This window comes from Amyelois transitella, chromosome 13 (genome assembly GCF_032362555.1).
Source record: "Amyelois transitella isolate CPQ chromosome 13, ilAmyTran1.1, whole genome shotgun sequence".
NCBI lineage: Eukaryota > Metazoa > Arthropoda > Insecta > Lepidoptera > Pyralidae > Amyelois > Amyelois transitella.
This window is the reverse complement of record NC_083516.1, coordinates 3,521,221-3,540,738: the sequence shown is the minus strand read 5'-3', so window position 1 is coordinate 3,540,738 and position 19,518 is coordinate 3,521,221. Positions and strand designations below refer to the sequence as shown.

The 19,518-nt window shown below is 34.0% G+C and overlaps 2 protein-coding genes and 1 long non-coding RNA gene across 5 annotated transcripts; 1 reads left to right on the top strand and 2 right to left on the bottom strand.

Moving 5' to 3' along the window:
• Nucleotides 1-45: 45 nt before the first annotated feature.
• LOC106137032 (dual specificity protein kinase splB) lies at nt 46-8,796 on the bottom strand. Of its 3 annotated transcripts, XM_060947191.1 has the most exons (7): nt 8,477-8,796; nt 8,144-8,366; nt 6,350-6,544; nt 6,056-6,121; nt 4,845-4,999; nt 4,240-4,351; nt 46-4,158 (listed from the first exon to the last, which is right to left on the bottom strand). In XM_060947191.1, exons 1-7 carry the CDS (start codon nt 8,554-8,556, stop codon nt 655-657), a joined length of 4,335 nt encoding a protein of 1,444 aa, XP_060803174.1. In that variant the 5' UTR covers nt 8,557-8,796; the 3' UTR covers nt 46-654. The 3 variants fall into 3 exon arrangements, with proteins under 3 accessions (XP_060803174.1, XP_060803175.1, XP_013193226.2); XM_060947192.1 differs by lacking the exons at nt 8,144-8,366; nt 8,477-8,796 and adding an exon at nt 7,910-8,066; XM_013337772.2 differs by lacking the exons at nt 8,144-8,366; nt 8,477-8,796 and adding an exon at nt 7,826-7,961.
• On the top strand, nt 8,081-19,467 carry LOC106137036 (prostaglandin reductase 1). Its single transcript, XM_013337778.2, has 8 exons — nt 8,081-8,215; nt 15,152-15,322; nt 16,055-16,157; nt 16,498-16,683; nt 17,136-17,254; nt 17,937-18,091; nt 18,803-18,908; nt 19,173-19,467. The coding sequence occupies exons 2-8, from the start codon at nt 15,157-15,159 to the stop codon at nt 19,403-19,405; spliced, it is 1,068 nt and encodes a 355-aa protein (XP_013193232.2). The 5' UTR covers nt 8,081-8,215; nt 15,152-15,156; the 3' UTR covers nt 19,406-19,467.
• On the bottom strand, nt 13,391-15,093 carry LOC132902379 (uncharacterized). Its single transcript, XR_009657110.1, has 2 exons — nt 14,485-15,093; nt 13,391-14,104 (listed from the first exon to the last, which is right to left on the bottom strand). It is a non-coding gene; the product is annotated as an uncharacterized LOC132902379 (long non-coding RNA).
• Nucleotides 19,468-19,518: the final 51 nt, after the last annotated feature.

Sequence of the window (19,518 nt, the reverse complement as noted above, 5' to 3'; positions counted from 1 at the left end):
ATTTACTATACTTATAAGGACCTATATTTAAGCAAATAAAAAATATTTAATTGGTCACATATTTTAATAAAGTTATAAATAAACTAAGGAACAATTCTTTTATCGAAATCAATTAACACAAGCGATCCTAAACATACCTTCTTATTATTTTTTTATATACAATTATTTTTTATCACTGAGGTATAAATTATGTACATCTTATGGCTATTTCAATTAAAGAGCTAATATAATATGATTTCATATTATATTATGCTCTTTTGTAGACCTCATACTACAAAGTAGATGATAATTTTGAACAATTTAAGTCATGGCTGTTCGATATCTTTCATATAGTTTTCTTTATTTAATGTAGACTACACATTCCACAGACTCGGTGTTTGTGCAAAATCAAAGTTCAAAATGTTCACTAACCACCATTCAATTATATTTAAATTATTATGGCTGGAAAAGCAGAATGTTATCACATTAATTTAATTATCTATTTCATATCTACCAATTCAAAATTTTTGTGTTCAATGTTTATTAACATTTTAATACATAAGAAAAGTTGACATTTATTTATTGGTTCTATTTGGCGCATTGGGTAATTGCAAATGTGGCAAGTTGCGCCCACGGAAGGTAGTAAATCAAAAATAACTTGCAGAGATCAACAAATCAGTCGTCATCGAAATCGTTGTACTCTTCCATGGGGTCGTCACCGTCACCCTCACAGTCATCCTCATCAGAAAATCCGCTCTCTTCGTTTGCCTCGAGACGAGGCTTTTTAACCAACAATCCTTGCTTCTGTAATTTTTCTATGGCTTCCAGTGTATTTCTCTTGGTAGGACTAATGTCTTGCTTTTCCTCCATTTGAGAAACTTGTTTTACTTGACTAGTCTTAACTATTTTTAATCCTGTCACATTGTTAAGCTTGCTTAGCTGTTGTGAACAGGAACTTACTTCAGATTTCATTTGTGTTGAACTAACAATTGTATTACCTTTCATTGTCTTTGCCATATTTATAACATTAGACTTATTCACACGTGTAGACGTAGCAAAGTTTATAGAGTCGTCTTCTCCACTGCTGACGCCTGAGAATTCAGATACGGGTATCAATGATTGTTTGGGTTTTTTGAAACAACTAAATGGACCTTTTGCTTCTTGTGTAACTGGTTTCTTTTTAGTAGAATTATTTACGACATTAGGCGACATTTTAACTGGAGTTGAGGTTTTTGTAAAGTTTGATGGTGCACTACTTCTTACTGTAGGCAACCTTGGTGTATGAGGCCTTACGTTCATAGGTGTACCTTGCCTGACAGGTACTAGTTGATTAGAAACTGTAGCGGGTGGTCTCGTTGGTCTTAAAGGGGTCACAGGATTTTTGACTTTAGTGCCCATAATTGGCGCGGCATGTCTGACTACTACACCTTGGTAGTTCTTAGTGGGCTGTTGAACTGGCGGCCGCATGCCTTGTACTTTTCTAAATACATTTTGGGTACATGACTGATTGGCAGTATGAAACTCTTGCTGAACACTTTGGTTTACAGTTTTGATAGTTTTTGTAACAGTTGTAGTTATTTCCTGAATTACAGTCTTTGTTTGAAATGTTTTGACTGTCACTTCCTTGTTTACTATATTTGTCTGGTCGGTTGACGATGTGGTTTGGTTCGATAATTGACTTTTACAACGCGCTATTTGTCCTGTTGATCTGTTGATTTTGTTTGTTGTTTGTGGGTTCAGTTTAACGGGGTGTTTGAATGGTTTTATTGATAGTTCTTTGCTAAGATTGGCAGGCATAGTTGCATTTCCTTTTGTTGTATTAACTGTCTCTGAATGCGATTGAGACGTTTTCTCGCTTAGCGATTTGATGGTAATACCTTTACCAATATTTTTTGAATTTTCATTATGACTGGTTTCGATTTTACTGACTGTATTGGCATGTATTTTGCTTTCAATATCATCCAACTCTTCCTGGGATTTTTGAGAAAAATCAATATCATCATCACTGTATGAATCGTGAGGTGATTGAACTATTGGATTGTCAGTAAAATCTTCGTCAAAATCGTCATTATCACTTGGACCATTGTATTCATCGTCAACTTCAGTGATTTTGACTTGACCTGGACGAATGTCGTTTTCGCTGTCGTCTTTACATTCGCCATTATAATCTTGGTTTTTGATGTTTTGGGTTGTAACTGTCGCATTTGGGGAAGAGTTTCTTGACTTTACTGTAACATTTTTACTTAAGTTCTTTAGCGTATTTTTAAGAATTTCGTTTGTTTTATTTAAAGTTACTTTGCATTTTTCTGCATATTTTTCGGAATTTTCTTGAGAATAATCTGAAAATTCGTCTTGATCAGGTTCTGATTTAACATTAATTTGTGGAGATTTTTGATTAGTTGGCTTTATGGTTAAATGTTTACTCAATTTTTTTAATACATTACAATTAATGTTATTAGTTTCATTCTTAGAAACATCTGATTTGATCATTGTGTCTCTTGGTAAAGTGTCTTCAGAATTATCACTGTCAGAGTCATCAATATTATAAATTTCAATTTCTTTATTTCCTTCTTCATTGTTTCCAACCTGTGTTTCTGTTCTATTTCGGTTCATTGGTGACTTAAATTTATTTATTTGAGCATTTTGGGAATTTATTGGTTTAGCAGTAACATTTTTAAGTTTTCTTAAAAGATTAACATTTGATTGAATATTTGTTCTGTCTTCAGCAGCAACATTAGTATCTTTTATTCTGCCTTTAGTTGATAAGGCTGGATCTATTCCAATTTTTTGTGGTATTGTAGACAAAGACCTCATGACATGTTGATTGTTCAAATTTATTTTTGCTGGTGGATTAATGTTTTTTTCTTCTTCGTCTGAGAATTCTGGCATTTGTGCCTGAGAGGGCTGAATTGTACTCTTCATTGCTTTTACAGTGACATTGCTGTTTAATTTCTTGAAAGCAGTTATTGATTCCACGGGCGTTTGTTTTGGTTCTGGCGTCGGTGAAGGTAGTTCATTACGTGACGCTAAAGACGAATCGTCTTCGTCGGAATTCGTTTTAGAATCCCCAAGAGAGTCATGTTCATGAAAAGAATTTCTTCTTTTTATCTGTGATAGCAGCTTATCATTTGTAGTCTGTGATACTGATTTAATTGTAATAAGATGACTCAAATGTTTTAATGCATTTAGAGGTTTGTCTTTACCTTTTTCTGAAGTTTCTTTTTCGGAAGGTTCACTTTGTTTCGTTATGACCGTGTTGTCAAAACTCTCATTTGTTAATGTTTCATGTTTAGGATTGCAGTTGGTTTTTACTGAAGTAATCACAGGTTTGACAGTTAGGTGCTGGTTAACATTTTTCAAAGACTTCAGAGAGTTATTAATATTACTATCTTTATTTTTGTCATGATCGGGAGTACTTTGATTAGCATTATTCTTGATGTTACAATCACCAATCTGCGAATTATGATTAGGTTCAAAAGTAGGGTTATCAGAGTTGGCAGTATCAACTTTATTTGATGATTTTTCTAAATGGTCGTCTTCAATGCCAGAGCTTATTTCCTCTTTAGATATTTTTTTGATATCAGATTTCTCTTCACCTTCTGTTTCGGAAGATGTGTATCTTTGTATTAAATCACATTCAACTTCTATGTTTTCAGGAGATGAAGGTTTTTCATCAAAGCTATTTGTCTCGTTTAGTGTGGGTGCAGGCTTTCTTACTATTTTTATTTGATTATTACTTTGATTAATCAGCTTGGTTAATACTTCATTGGATGAATTAACAGAAGTAGACCGGTTTTGCGTGTTCAAGTCAATGACATTTGTTTTACACATTTGTTTAACTCTAGTTGGTATTGGTTTCTTCCCAGAAGAACCTTTCATTTTAATTACAATTCCCTGTTTACGCAATTTTTCCAGTTCAATACGAGACATTTTGGTTCCAGTTTTGGGTATTGATGCTGCTTTATTTTTTACTTTAAACCTCTTTGCTACTACTTGTGATGGCACTTCTTCTACTCCTTGAAAGTCTATACCTTCACCAAAAACATCTTTATTCATATTTAGAAACTCATCTAATGTAATTGCAGCTTTTTTAGATTTCTTGTGTTTCTTATGCTTTTTAGACTTTTTTGGATTATCTTCATCCACAGGGTTGCTCATCGCCATTAGCAACAAATCGTCCTTAAAAAAATGAGAATAAGATATAAATATTACTGCTTTGACATAGTCTTCAAATAGATATATACACAAAACTTTACATACCAGACCCATAGCATCGCCATCAGGTGTGTTGTTAGGTTCGGGTTCCAGATTCTCAACTCTCTCCATTACAGGTGGAACAGCTTCAAGAGAAAAATCTGTCACACTTTCTACCCTGTAAGGAGTTTAATTTAAATAAAATAGATTTTCCATGCAAATTTTTCTTGGGACTTTCCTTCCAAGATGGGCGCGCCTTTTAACCAAGACTTTGCATTGCATAAATCAGTTTTTTACACAAAGCGACTTCAGTCCGACTTTAACTTGTGCAGATATATCATTGGTATTGGATTATGGTAAAGGTTGCACAAGGCGAATGTGCTTATTCTCTGAGTTGCTTTGGATGGCATTCATGGAAAAGAGATGTAGTGGTACTATTCTAGAGTACCGGAAACCATATGGCCTATACTAGAAAGTACTGCATAAGTAAAGGACAAAAGAACTTGGAGATTCTTCTTTTTGGTGACAAGCTAGCAATCTGTCACTATTTGAATTTCAATTCCATCTTAAGGACATAACATGAATATGGCCTTACTCTTTTAAAAACTGATGGCTCTCCCTATGGGATAAAGACGTGATTTATGAAAGTGTATGTAAAAGAGCATACTTACATGTCATTCTTTTCACTGTACATGTCATCAATACTGTGAAAAGACAGATGGTGTTCATAAGCATCAAGATGATAAAATATAGCATCACAGAGTGGACATCGCAGCACATCATCAGGACTTTGGTTTTCGTCACTATGGTCGTCACTCATGTGTTTCTGAAACAGGATAATAGTATAATATATAATCTGTTGGTAAGTAAATATGCACTTCTTTCATGCTGGTCTGATAGCCAAAAAAACAACTTGTGCCAGCATCTTTTCTTCCCATGCAGATTGTAAGTCAAACAAGAAAAAGACTTAAAATTTGGTTAATTAGGTTATGACCTAGCAACCTGTCACTATATCAGGAACTCAATTCCATCATTGAGCCACTACACTAAACATGTGACTGCTTCTGACTTGATTTTGATAAAATTTAATATCTTAATAGACCACGAGTGCCTGGCTAAAATGCGCAAGTAAGCGTGTAGAAACAACATAGCAGCGAAGAATCTTAATCGCGCAAACAAAGATTTCATGGATTGGAGCATAAATACAACCTTTGACTCAACATCGTCGGAGCCGCGGTTCCCCAGGCATAACACCTAGCCTGACGGAAGATCCGAATTATCGATCCCCTTAGAAGTGTTTTCTGTTATGTTCATTAGTTGCTAATTGACGCTCTTATGGTGAGGAAAAACATCGTAAGGAGGGAGACCTGCACATTCAAGCTGCTAAATGAGTAACCAAGATCTAATATAATTACGGCCTCTGTGGCACAGCGGTAGTTCGCTTGTCTGTGACACCGGAGGTCCCGGGTTTGAATCCCGGCCAGGGCATGATGAGAAATGAACTTTTTCTGATTGGCCTGGGTCTTGGATGTTTATCTACATAAGTATTTATTATAAAATATAGTATCGTTGAGTTAGTATCTCGTAACACAAGTCTCGAACTTACTTCGAGGCTAACTCGATCTGTGTAATTTGTCCCAAAAAAATAAAAAAAAATATGAGTATGTTTGTAGTACTGCAAAGGTTGCGAAGGCCAGATGGGAGTAGCTTTGTGTTGAAATGACTCACCCAATCCAGGATCATGGTAAAGGCGGCGCACCCCTGCTCCTCTCCAGAAAGGTGATGACGTAACTAGTTCTAACGCCAGGAGGAAGAAAGGAAGAAGATCCAATGATCGTCATTCTTATTAGAGTAAACTTTTAGATGTTTTAAGAATACTTACATGTAAATTGACTTTGTTGTTATACTCCTGACCACAAAAGGGACAATAATATATCATCAATGAGATCTGAAATACAGAAAAGTTCCTCCTGTGATGATAGATCTCAGCATATATGTTCATTGTTCATGAAATTATTATTAATATTATTGAATTTATCTTTACCTTCAGGGGAAGGCTAAGGTAAATTCAATAAATATTTCATTTACCTCTGCCATTTGTTTACACAATTAGATAAAGATAGAAGAAGAAATACTCTATATTTCATTGAACAAAATGTTTTATTTAAAGACATACCTGTCCAGCCATTTTCAATTTCTTTGACTGCCCTATAGATGGCAGATCAGTATCTTGCCTATGAAAGAATTTATTATGGTACAACATGGCTGATGACAGATGGAAAGTAACATTACAACAGTCACATGGGAACTCTTCATCAGCATTCTGGTCGTTGTTATTATGACTCGTACTAATATGTTTGTTATATAAATGCTGAAATAAAAAAGAAAAACTTGTTTCAATTCAATAGAATAGTTTTATTTTCAAAATTGGATACAAGGTATCATTTATTGACTACACTACAGCATTTTCACCAGACATCAATTAACAAATGTAGATATGTATCTTTATCTAAATTGTGGATGAATGCCCATTGTCTACATTAAAAAATATGAATGAGAGAATGAAAATATTATGTCAAATAGATAAGGATAAAATAAGAAATTCATTGAATGGATTCCCATGAATAAGCATTTAAGAGGCCATTATGTCAAGCTTGGACCACATGTTCATCATTCATATAATCCTCTGTGCTGTAATAGACTTTCCCACAAAGTTCATCTTTAAAGTACTTTTAGAAATTTCTATCAGGCATGCCAAGCATACTTTTTGGTAATTTATTATCAAATATTATACAAATAATCAGAAATGATTTCCCTACCATAGCTAGCCCATGCACTGGGATCAACAACTTATAATTGTTCCACAGTGATTTTCTAGTATATTCACCTACTTTTTTAAAAGAGTAAGTTTTTCCTAACATGCATAATATTATCAAAATGTATTGAGAGGGTAATGTCAAAATATTTAGGTTTTATAAAAATTCTCTAAGCAAATTGCTTTGTTTCATACTGTAGATAGCTCCAATTGCCTTTTTTGGAGAATGAAAATAGTTTGCATGTCTGCTGCTGCTCTCTAAAGCAGTAGACCACATGACATTAAATTATGAAAATAACTTAAATATACTAGCTTAGCAGTTGTCACATCTCTTAAAATTCAAAATTCAAATTCAAAATTTTTTATTCATTATTATTGGATATTATTATATCGATTAATAATTGTCGTATGGTTTAACAACTTGGTTGACGTCAAATATATTACTTAAAAACTAAGTTTACTGCCGCTTCCAAGGCGTCAGTGCAGAAGAAGCGGTAACAAACTGCACTGCAGCATTTTCTTCAACAACGTCAACTTCACAATATTATTATAATGTTAAATGTCTAATATCACAAATAGCATATTGTGCAGAACTTAGCTTTTTAGAAAGTTTCGAAATGTGAGCATGCCATTTTGAAGAATGTAGTACTATTCACAAAATCTACACTTTTACCACTTATACTAATATCTACATTTGCCTGCTGCACATTGGGAAGTTTAAAATTCTCAATAATAAAGAGGTAAACTTGCTGGTGAGGACTCATAAAAAGTATTTAAGCTGAATTTATTAAGTAGGTAACTATCTGGTGAGAAAACTATGTTAAAAAAATATCATACATATAAAGAGCTCAGATCTTCAGTAGTTTATGTTTGTTTCCTTGTTTACTTAATATTATATTGAGGTTATAATTCTATGCCCACTTTATAGGCTTGCTTCAAACTAAAGATTTGCATGGGCCAAATAGGTTTTTATTGAGTAAAGACTACAATGATTGAATGTTTACTATTTTTTTACACAGGTGCCCAAAATTAGACTACACTAAAACTTCATATCAGATAATAAGTGTTACCTACTTGTGATAACATAACCAATAGTGGGGGGGTGCAGAGGTCGCCGATTGACAGCTGAGGCCACACACTCGCCGCAGCACTTACCTTCATCGTGAACAGCTTCCCGCACCAGGGGCAGAAGTATTTCGCATCGTGGTCTGGGTGGAATTTGTGCTTGTGAGTTATTGCCTTAGAAATCGTCGGAAACAACTCCGTACACACGTCACAACTTATCATATCGGCCCCTTCTTTAGATTTCTGCCCATTAGTATCATCGGATTTTGCTTTAGTCTTCGTATTTTGATTGAAGTTCGGATCCCCATGTTTCCTAAATTGCAAATAAATGTTGTTACTCCTTAAACTCATATAAAGAAATTGGTTCATATTCATAAAGTTGGAGATTTGACAACAATACAATTCAAATTTAGAGAAATTTACCTGAAATGTATTTGTAGTTCTTCTTTATTCTCAAAAGACTCCTTACAAAATATACAACTAAATTCCTTTGAGGAATCCATTCTGTATCCTATCACTATTTTTGTTTTTGCCTATTCTCGACACTTCTTCGGGCATAACGTCGTAAATAACTTAGCCATTTAATATATTCTCTGGCACCTAAATTAACAATTCAATATGTTTACAAAAAAGGCGTAAAGATTTTAATTTTATCTGTATTACGCTTATTATTTACTTTAGTAGCAGAAGTTGTTGAATCTAAACAAAGCTGTAGCCATTTTTTGTACCACAGATTATAGAATGTCAACCAACATTTTTTTTTTTGTTTTATTTACTGATATAGGCGAAGGAAGGAAAGTCTGTGCGGCTTAGTCATTAGGCGCCATAAAAACTGCTTTATAAAATTAAAAAAAACTAAAAAACTACGCTTTTTTTGCTAATCGAACTAAAAAATAGAAAATAAAATTAATGACAAAGGAATTATAAAACAGTAGTAGCAAGTCGAACAATCAGTTATAGTCAATTACCTCCGATTAAAATTATAACAAAATTAAATTTATATACAAAACAATTTAAATCGGAGTAAAAAGCGTGGGGTGCATTTTACTTCATTTTCATAACTCTCTTGTCATAAATATATGCTAATAGAATGATTTTAATATTTACTACATCAAGCACCCCACGCTTTTTACTCCGATTTAAATTGTTTTGTTTATAAATTTAATTTTGTTATAATTTTAATCGGAGGTAATTGACTATAACTGATTGTTCGACTTGCTACTACTGTTTTATAATTCCTTTGTCATTAATTTTATTTTCTATTTTTTAGTTCGATTAGCAATAAAAGCGTAGTTTTTTAGTTTTTTTTAAACTATTATTTATTTTTATATTTTTTAGTTCGATTAGCAATAAAAGAGTAGTTTTTTTATACAATTATTTTTTGGAAGTTAACACAACTAGTATAACTATCTTACTAGAAAAGACCTTCGCAACCATCTAAGACAAAGAGATAACAACATAATATACTGACATAATTAACATGCAACAGACTTTTTCCAATATAGATCATTGTATGAAGGTCGAGCCTTGTTTTTCTGAATGAAAATTATTTTCGTTTTAGTCAGTGATTTATGGTTCGATATATTTGTATTATATTTAATTCCTTCTTTATCGACTGTAAGTCCAAAGCTAGGCCAGGACTGACCTTGACACAAAATCAATCAGAATAGATATAACGGGCAGAGAGAAAAGAAACCGAGGGATATATTAACACAATCAAAACGAGATGCAAAGTTCCAGTTTGGCTTTTTCAATTCATTTTTGTTAATTTCATTTATGTAGATTATAATCTACTCGATAATTGATGATTAAAATTATTTTGATCACGATAAATTCCCTCTTTACTTCCGAAAGTTTTGTTTCGTAAAATAATTTCAAAGTTTATGTTCTGATTAATTTATTGTAATTATAATCTATGAAAAGCGTTAATAAATCGAGGTTGTCATCAAACATCTTATATAAATGTCAAATAGAGTAAATCTACGTGTATGAGGCTTATTAGTATTCACGCAAGTTCGAAAGAGTAAGTCGTAAACTCCAGAAATCGCTAGCGTGCTAGCTCTGTCTCTCTTACTCTCCTACGCCTTCGTAGGAGAGTAAGAGAGACAGAGCTATCTAAAAATGAATTTATTAATCCTGGCAGTTTTAATAAGGATAATGAGAAACTCTTATCAAAATATTGCATTGTCATCAGTCCTTGATACGTGTGCAAAGTTCCAAGTTGATCAGACGTTTAGAAACCAGTGAAAATTAAGCTCAAAGATTCCGTTACATACATAGATACAACCCAAGCTAATAAAAGCGTAGTAAAAAAATTCTTTTTTGATTTAATTGACTTCCTGATCGTTCGGCGTCGTAGTACCAATTCATTTCAGAGAATTCTGGACATTTGTTTAAAAATTGTTCCTGAATGTGAGCTAAGGTCAAAACCGTACAATTTAGATAATTTATTTTTGTAAATAATAAGAAATATTAGGTGGTTTTAAACAATTGTTGTTCATCACAAACCTTTTCAGTATCTACTCTCGATAATTCTAGGCGGGCTTTATAATAAGTACAATTTTTCCCCGCGACTCACAATTTATTATTTATTTCACCAATGTTTTAGTTGTTCTGACTGTAACACTAAATTAATAAACAAAAAAAAACTATCATACCTATTTTAGGAAATAGTATATATATATTTATAATATATTATAGAGTCTATATATATACAGGGTGACATTTAAAACAACTGCATCCTTCTAAACATAGACTATACCCATGCTTCTGAGCCGTTTGAGCCTATTTTTATTTAAATTAAACGTCATCATTTTCACATTTAAAAAACGTAAAATTTACGTCACACGCTTTATTAAAGACCAATACTACAAAAAGAAATTAAAACTAAACATTTTAATAAATGTCTGAAAAATAAATTATTTTTCTAGTATCAAGATCAAGTAAAGTACAGAGTTGTCGAGATCGCTCAGCTGAATGAATTGTGTCGTTGACCTCTGAATCTTACGCGTCGCTTTTCCGCCGGCCGGCGTGATATGACGTATTTAGGATCGTGGATTTTGATACTTTTATTTTTTTTCGTACTTTCTGAAATATTAACTGATATTTTTCTATTAACGTTTTTAAATATCCTTTAGATGAGTACACTTAACATACATACATACATAAACTCACGCCTCTTTCCCGGAGGGGTAGGCAGAGACTACCTCTTTCCACTTGCCACGATCCCTGCATACTTCCTTTGCTTCATCCACATTCATAACTCTCTTCATGCAAGCTCGGCGGTTTCGGGCACTTTTGACCTGACCCTTCACCAGGACGTCCTTAATTTGATCAAGATATGTTCGTCTAGGTCTTCCCACCCCGACCTTTCCCTCCACACTCTCCTTGTATATCTGCTTAGTCAACCTGTTTTCATTCATCCTCTCCACATGACCGAACCATCTCAACATACCCTTTTCTATTCCTGTAACTACATCTTCTTTCACATCACAACATTCCCTTATCACGCTGTTCCTTATCCGGTCACTCAATTTCACACCCAACATACTCCTTAACGCTCTCATTTCCACTGCATTTATTCTGCTTTCATGCTTCTTTTGCCATACCCAACTTTCACTCCCATACATTAATGTCGGGACCAACACGCCCCTGTGCACAGCCAGTCGAGCCTTTTTGGATAGTTTCTGACTGCTCATAAAGGCATGCAAAGCTCCATTCACCATGTTCCCCGCGTTCACTCTCCTTTCAATATCACTATCACACTTGCCATCTGATGTAAACTTTGATCCTAGATATACAAACTCTTTCACTTGCTCAACTTTTTCTCCTCCAATCAAAATATTACATGCTGTCATTTCTTTCTCCATTTCAAAAACCAGTGTTTTAGTTTTACTTACGTTCACTTTCATTCCTTTCTCTTTTAAAGCTTCATGCATACAGTTTACCATCTCCTGTAACTCCTCCGCTGATGACGCCAGTATAACCTGATCGTCGGCATAGAGCAGACATTTGACGAGTAATTTATTCATCCTTAATCCACTTTCAGACTCTTTCAAATCTGTCAAACAACTATCCATAAATAGGTTGAACAGCCACGGTGACGCAACACATCCCTGCCTAACACCTTTCTCAATCTTAAACCACTCAGTGTGCGCTCCGTTTATCCTGACACAAGCACTCGAATCCTCATATAAGGATTTCAGTGCTCGTATCAAGAGACTGCTCACCCCATGCATAGAAAGTGCTGACCACAATTCATTCCTCTCAACTCTGTCATAGGCCTTTTCCAAATCCACGAATGTGCAATAGACTTTTTGACTCTTGGCCAAAAACTTTTCGGCTATGCACCGCAAAGAAAAGACCTGATCAGTACATCCCATTCCCTTTCGAAATCCCGCTTGAGCATCCCATATTTTGTCATCAGTTTCATTCCTGACTCTATTAATCAATACCTTAGCATACAATTTGCCGACGACGCTAAGCAGGCTTATACCACGATAATTTTTGCAGTCCAGTTGTGACCCTTTTCCTTTGTAAAGTGGCACAATAACAGCCTTACACCAATCTTTTGGTACTCGGCCGCTTCTCCAACACAAATTGAAAAGGCAGTACAACTGTCTAGCTACGACGCCTTTTCCTGCTTTAAGCATCTCGACCGACACTCTATCATACCCGGCAGCCTTACCCGCTTTCATACTCTTAAGTGCTTCCACAATTTCAAACATTTCAATTTCGCCTTCCATCTCATTCTCTTTTTCTTCGCTATAGCAGAACTCTTTCTTATTTTCTTCCTTTTTCTGTCTGAGTCTGCTTACCACCTCACATACGATTCAAAATACTTAATATCTGGGTAAGGCCGTAGATTTTGCCACTTAGTAACATAGAGTAACATAGATACTTCTATGTTATGGTAACGTATAAGTAACACGAAAGTAACGAGTAAAGAGTGTAAGGTCGAGTTCAGAAGTACTGCCTCTTTTTTTTATTAGTTTTTTTTTTCAAATTTCATAATATTTTCGTAAAGTACTGAAAATTATACTAACGTACGATTGTAATGGCAAGCACAATTCCATAGGAATTGGAGAAGCAAATGTATTCTGAGAAACACAAACGAAGTTAATGCAATGTTCCAAAACAAAATGTATGTACGGGCGTACGGGCCAGGGTATCTATTAACCTTATGTAAGAACTAAGCATATAAATGAAATGAAGCGGTGGTGGTCTAGTGGTTAAGACGTCCGCCTGGTGATCAAAATGTCCCGGGTTCGAATCCTACTCGAGCCACATGAGTTTGTATGCTAATCTGACTTACGTTTAGTACTTTTCATGACCACCACTTGCTTCCGGTGAAGGAAAACATCGTGAGGAAGTCACATTAGTCGATTATTTATCAGTTAGTGAGTGAAATGGAGAAGGCAATGGCAAACCACTCTATTAATATTGCCAAGAAAGTCGTTGTGTGTGTTTCATTGAAATCCATATAATGATCACGACTTCTCAGCCATGAGGAATACGACTAAGAAAAAGAAGAAGCAAATAAAAAACAATGAAATCTTCTAAAATGTCTATTCATTAAATAGGTACTTAAAACACAATGTGTACTAATTAATCAATTAAATCACAAAAAAGGAACTAGGTAACCACTTTTACTTATGTCAACTAACAAATGATTTAAAATATTTAAATAAAAAATACAGTATCTTCATCATTTTGCAGATAATATTCTTTTGAATCTGTCTCTAACTGAATCAAATTTATCTTTTTTACTATAGAAATTGTGGTCACAGAATCAAGATCTAACTTTCTTTGCACTAAGAATTTTACAGAATTATTTGAAATCTTAACATTTAAAAAAAATTTATTTTGTAATATGTTTCGTCATTTTTAAATTCTATGATCTCAACAAATCCAATATAATACTTCCACGTTTTTCTTTCAAATTATCTAACCATAACGAATCTTTTATGTTGAAACTTAAATAATTCCCTTCATTTTCATTATTCTCTCTAACCGTGCTGCCAAGTTCTTCATCGTTCTGCTCGCTTCCTTCTATAAAAAACACATTTTATAAATTGGATTTCAAAATTCATCTTGCACTTTTAATGATTAAAATAATAATAATATTCTGTTTTCCTAAGCCATTAACTACAGGAAATACTTATTTAATATATGAAATTAAATGAGTCGTAGCCTATTGCACGAGTCTATGTACGAATCCTTACAACACTTAAACGTTACGTAACATACAATCAATGTTACCGATAACATAGCAGTAACCTAGAAGTAACGCAGAAGCAAGATTTTTTTGGTTATAATTTACCATAACTCGATCATTCGAGCTAAATTTAAAACAAAACACGGCTCCTGCATAACTTATTCACTAAATAATACTTTCACATGAAAATAGGAGTAATAAACCAATTCTTTACCTTTGAAATCGAATAAATCCCGAATGACGACACACACCTGCACTCACTTTTTGTCAAACCCACCACAGTAAACAAAATGGTTTTTTTTTTTCTTTTTGTCCATGGACACTTAAGTGTTGCCAGTATCGATACAAAATATTACCAAAATGTTTTACCTTAATTAGAGGTGAAATTGTGGTAACATACAAAATTGTAACATATAAGCAAAAATACGGGGACAAACATTTAAATTGCGATAAAAAAATTAAATCTACTTATTTTAAATAATCTCATATTATTAATTGGCTGCTTAGTTTTGCGTTCTGTAGGTTAAGTTCTTGTAAACTTGACATTCAATAAATATACTACGAGTTTTGTAGTTCTCTAGTATTTGGATGATAAAAAAGACAACGCGATTTTTGCAAAATTTGGAGGACTGGCCAAGTTGAACACACTCTAGAAGTTAAAGTATTGAAGTGTTTGAACTTTTGAAATTAAATTATGTAGAGATAAGAGCTACAAAATATATTATGAGTACCTTAGTAACAAATTACTAGCATTAGTCTTTTATATATGCAGTCAAAATGTGGGACATATTTTTTTTTAAAATAGTGGCAAAATTTACGGCCTTACCCATCTATGAAAGGCGACTCAAACAAAATTACAAGTTTAAACTTTAATTTGACAGGTAAAATGGCAAAAGTTATTGGTCTCACGTGTAACGCCAATCGCTTCTATTCAGCAACAGCTTCTAAGGTAAAAGCGCGAAAATATGTTCTGACCAAATACTTCGAAGGAGAACCTAAGAAAAGCGATTTCCAGATAGTCGAAGAAGAGCTGCCCGAATTAAAAGATGGAGGTAAGTCTACTTAAGTTTACGTCGTGTACATTATAGTACCTGGGTGACGAACGTCTTATCAACGGCGTCTTTTCTATTTTTATTATATTCGTAAGCTAGCTGTATCATCATTGTTTCCATCAGGTGTTCCAGTTTTTAAAATCATTTAGTAATCTTTATGTAAGCACAGTAGCCATCATGTTGGCAGTTTTATAAAACAAACAGTTTTATTCGAATCCGTCCAGTAGTAAGATGTGTTACACCAACGTTAAGACCTAATAACAATGTTGAATATATTGCATGCCTAAAGAGGCTAACTGTTTTTACTGTTATAACGTACTAGCTTTTACACGCAGCTTCGTCGGCGCCACCTATAGATACGTGCGAATTTATGCGTCACCGACAAATGACTACTTATAGGTTTTTCTCCATGTCCTTCTCCAGAATCCAAAAAATTAAAAAAAAAATTGTTCAGAAGATAACGCGTGAGTAGACATCAAACAAACAAACAATTAAACTTACTTTCGCATTTATAATATTAGTTGGGATGTACAGATTTGTGATAGTCCTAAATAAATATATTTACACCTACGCCAAAAATGAAATAAAATAATTATAATAAAAATTACAATAAATAAACAATATACATAAATAAGTAGATATATAATAGCAACGATTACCGAAATTAGTGAAAAAATTTATAGGTATTTAGAACCCTCGCGACTCAAGAAAAACCTATATTTCTTATTTCAGAAATTTTAACTGAAGCAGAATTTCTCAGCGTTGATCCATACATGCGAGCTTATATGATTGGCTATAAACTACCTACAGATATGATTGGTGGTCAAGTGGCGAAGTAAGTTAATACCTACTTATATAGTACCTGAGACGTTTTAGCACAGAATAATATTTTGTTTCTTTTTTTTTTTTTAAAACCTGTATACATTTATAATAAAATATCTTCATGTTATTTTTTCCCTTTATAAAAATAAGTTAATAAGCTCAATTAATAATTTCTTATTAGAAATTGCCTTGAGAGTCAACTATATCCAAAGCTAAAAATATAAATAAGACCTAATGCAATACAGTTGTGTGTAGGTGGTCTGTAGTCAATAAATTGAGAAACTGAATTCCAGATAGAATAATATATAATGTCTATTTAAATTTCATTTCATGTAGATGGTTTTAAAATTTAGGATAATTGCCAGCCGCAATAAAAAATTCCCGGAAGGGAAATATGTAGCCGGTTCATTTGGATGGCGAACTCATACTGTATGCAACCCCTCGGTGGCGCCAACAATTGGGTTTCTGCCTACCACTCTCTTGCCGGACATTAGCCCTCACCCGGTGTCTCTTGGCTTGGGCGTTCTCGGCATGCCAGGGTAGGTACTTACTAACTTTTACAAATTTATATTATTAAAACTAGTCGAACTAGCACGATTTTGCTGTAGCTCAGTAAAAAAAGTAAAGAAAGACTGCTGTATTTTGTAAGTTGTAGGTATTTAGATCGAACCGATTTTAATCAAATTTTAGGTAAATAAGTAACTAGGTTCTTACATTTAGTTATCTGCAACGTGTAACATTTAGAATTTGATCAAGAGTTTATTTATGACAATCTATCGTAATACGAGATTTTTTTCATAAAAATTTTTAACAATGTACCTAGTTGTTACCTATATAATATAGTACCTAGATAGTTTTAAATGCTGGACGGTAAATCGAGCATTGATGCGATGTTGTTTATACCTATCTAATTATGTTTATTTCGATGGAACCCGCTTCAGCGGTTCAAATATGCATTATTTTTCGTATTTTTACCGATTTGTCTATCTAGGAACACTGCACATTTTGGGCTGAAGGAAATTTGCCATGCCAAGCCCGGGGAGACGATTGCGATTACGGGGGCAGCCGGCGCGGTCGGCTCCCACGTCGGCCAAATTGCTAAGGCACTTGGTAAGTTTACGACTAACTATAACTTTGTGACCTTTATCGTGAGTGAACTTGTGAATTTGAAACATAAAATATCGTAGTCTTCTTTAAATTTTTATTAAAGCAGATCCATAGTGGTTAGCAGGGTCATGGCGCTCAGACAGTGCAATAACTCATAGACGTAGGTAGTACCTAGTTCTATAAAACCTGATTTTCTCTCCTAGAGAGGGTCATAGGCGGACCTTGCTCTAACTGTTGGTACAAAATCATTATTTGGTAAATTACACCAAATAATGAATATGTGCCAGTTTAGGCAAACAACATAGATGAGCTAATAACTCAAAAAATATACGTAGTTATTCACTAAACATGCGAACTTATTATTAAGCGTGAGGTACAAATATTACATACATACATACATATGGTCACGTCTATATCCCTTGCGGGGTAGACAGAGCCAACAGCCTTGAAATGGCCACGTTCAGCTATTTGGCTAATGATAGAATTGAGATTCAAATAGTGACAGGTTGCTAGCCCTTCGCATAAAAAAGAATACCAAGGGATAGGCTTACAGCCTATCCCATAGTCGCCTTTTACGACATCCATGGGAAAGAGATGGAGTGGTCCTATTCTCGTTTGTATTGGTGCCGGGAACCACACGGCAAACAAAACAAATATTTGTAAAACAAAATACATTTTATTACAGGTTGTCGCGTTATTGGTTTCGCCGGCACTGATGATAAATGTCAATATTTAGAAAAGGATCTAGGATTCGACAAAGCATATAATTACAAGACGGCTAATATAAGAAATGCATTAAAAGATGGCGCTCCGAATCAAGTCGATTGCTACTTTGATAATGTGAGTAGATATGTATAATGGTAGGTACCACTAAAAATGCATTCGTCACAGATCAGGAAAATTCTCACCGGATGGAGTCCTGACACCTACTTATACAGAATACAAAAATGTAATGTAATGTGTTATCTATAGGATCTACGTGCCAGCTCACTTACCAGATAAGGCCCTAAGTGCCTCAGCTCACTAACCAGATAAGTCATGCATGTGTAAAATATTCCAAGAAGCACTGTCCCCCGGGAATGTGACATGATGTGTGACAACTGTGAAATCTCAGTTTTCACCTGGTACCAACGAGTACTAAACAGGAGTCACGATAACTCCTTTATAGTCCCCGTAATGGTACATGAATTTTTTTCGAAATGGTTCTGAATAATTGCCATTTAAATCGGAATCGGTTTAGCGGCATCAAAGTTATTTCTACTTTTTTTTTTAGTATTATAAGTAGATCAACAAAAAGGTAACATACGGTTACGCTTGCTTGTTTGATTAAGAATTATTAAAATCAGTTCAACCATTAAAAGTTACTTACTTGATGAATGTCTTGAAGTTCTTACTATGATCTAGCAACTTGTTACTATTTGAATCTCATTAATCATCAGCATTAAGTCTTTTTGGCTGTATGGGCTCTGTTTACCCTTGTACACCCCCTAAAACGTAATAATATCTATGTAAAAGCCTTTTGTGACCTATGTATATAAAATCCTTTTCCAGGTTGGTGGTGAAATTAGTACGACTATAATGAACTATATGAATAAGTACGGAAGAGTGGCAGTATGTGGCTCTATATCATCCTATAATGACATGAAATTACCTAAAGGTGCGATATTTTGGTTAACTTTTTGCTAATTATTTGCTAGTGTGAACTATCTATATTATGTGAGCCCTAAGCGCTGGAATCTGAAACTTGAGTTTTTTATAAGGGTAAGAGATCATTTCCCTAAATAATGGGACTTTTACGCGGGCAGAGTTGGGGGCAATATCTAGTTTACAAATAAAAAAGCCTGATTATTAATTGAATTAGTAATACTATTACTAAACATTTTTTAGGATTCACTTGTTAATAGGTATTTTTATTTTTCAGTAACAATTTTACAACCAGCTATAGTGTTCAAAGAGTTGAAAGTTGAAGGATTCTTAGTGAACAGATGGATAGATCGCTGGGACGAAGGTATAAATGCCAATTTAAAATTATTACGTGAAGGAAAACTGAAGTACAATGAAAAAATTTATCACGGATTTGACAACATGGTGGAGGCTTTGGTCGGGATGCTGAGAGGCGAGAACACAGGAAAAGCAATCGTCAAAGTAAAATAGATTAAGTACAGATTTTTTTAAATTAAGTATTCTAAAAATACAAGGGGTTTGTTTTTATATAACATGTTTAGTTTAATTTCTTCTGAATCACTGTTTCATTTACTTTTTATAAC

Coding starts and splice junctions, on each gene's coding strand:
- LOC106137032 (XM_060947191.1), bottom strand. CDS start 8,556: ATGGATTCCTCAAAGGAATTTAGTTGTATATTTTGTAAGGAGTCTTTT. Junction 6,545..8,143: donor GGAAGCTGTTCACGATGAAG/GTAAGTGCTGCG, acceptor TTTTTATTTCAG/CATTTATATAACAAACATAT. Junction 5,000..6,055: donor ACAACAAAGTCAATTTACAT/GTAAGTATTCTT, acceptor ATCCTGTTTCAG/AAACACATGAGTGACGACCA.
- LOC106137036 (XM_013337778.2), top strand. CDS start 15,157: ATGGCAAAAGTTATTGGTCTCACGTGTAACGCCAATCGCTTCTATTCA. Junction 16,684..17,135: donor GGCGTTCTCGGCATGCCAGG/GTAGGTACTTAC, acceptor TTGTCTATCTAG/GAACACTGCACATTTTGGGC. Junction 18,092..18,802: donor TCGATTGCTACTTTGATAAT/GTGAGTAGATAT, acceptor ATCCTTTTCCAG/GTTGGTGGTGAAATTAGTAC.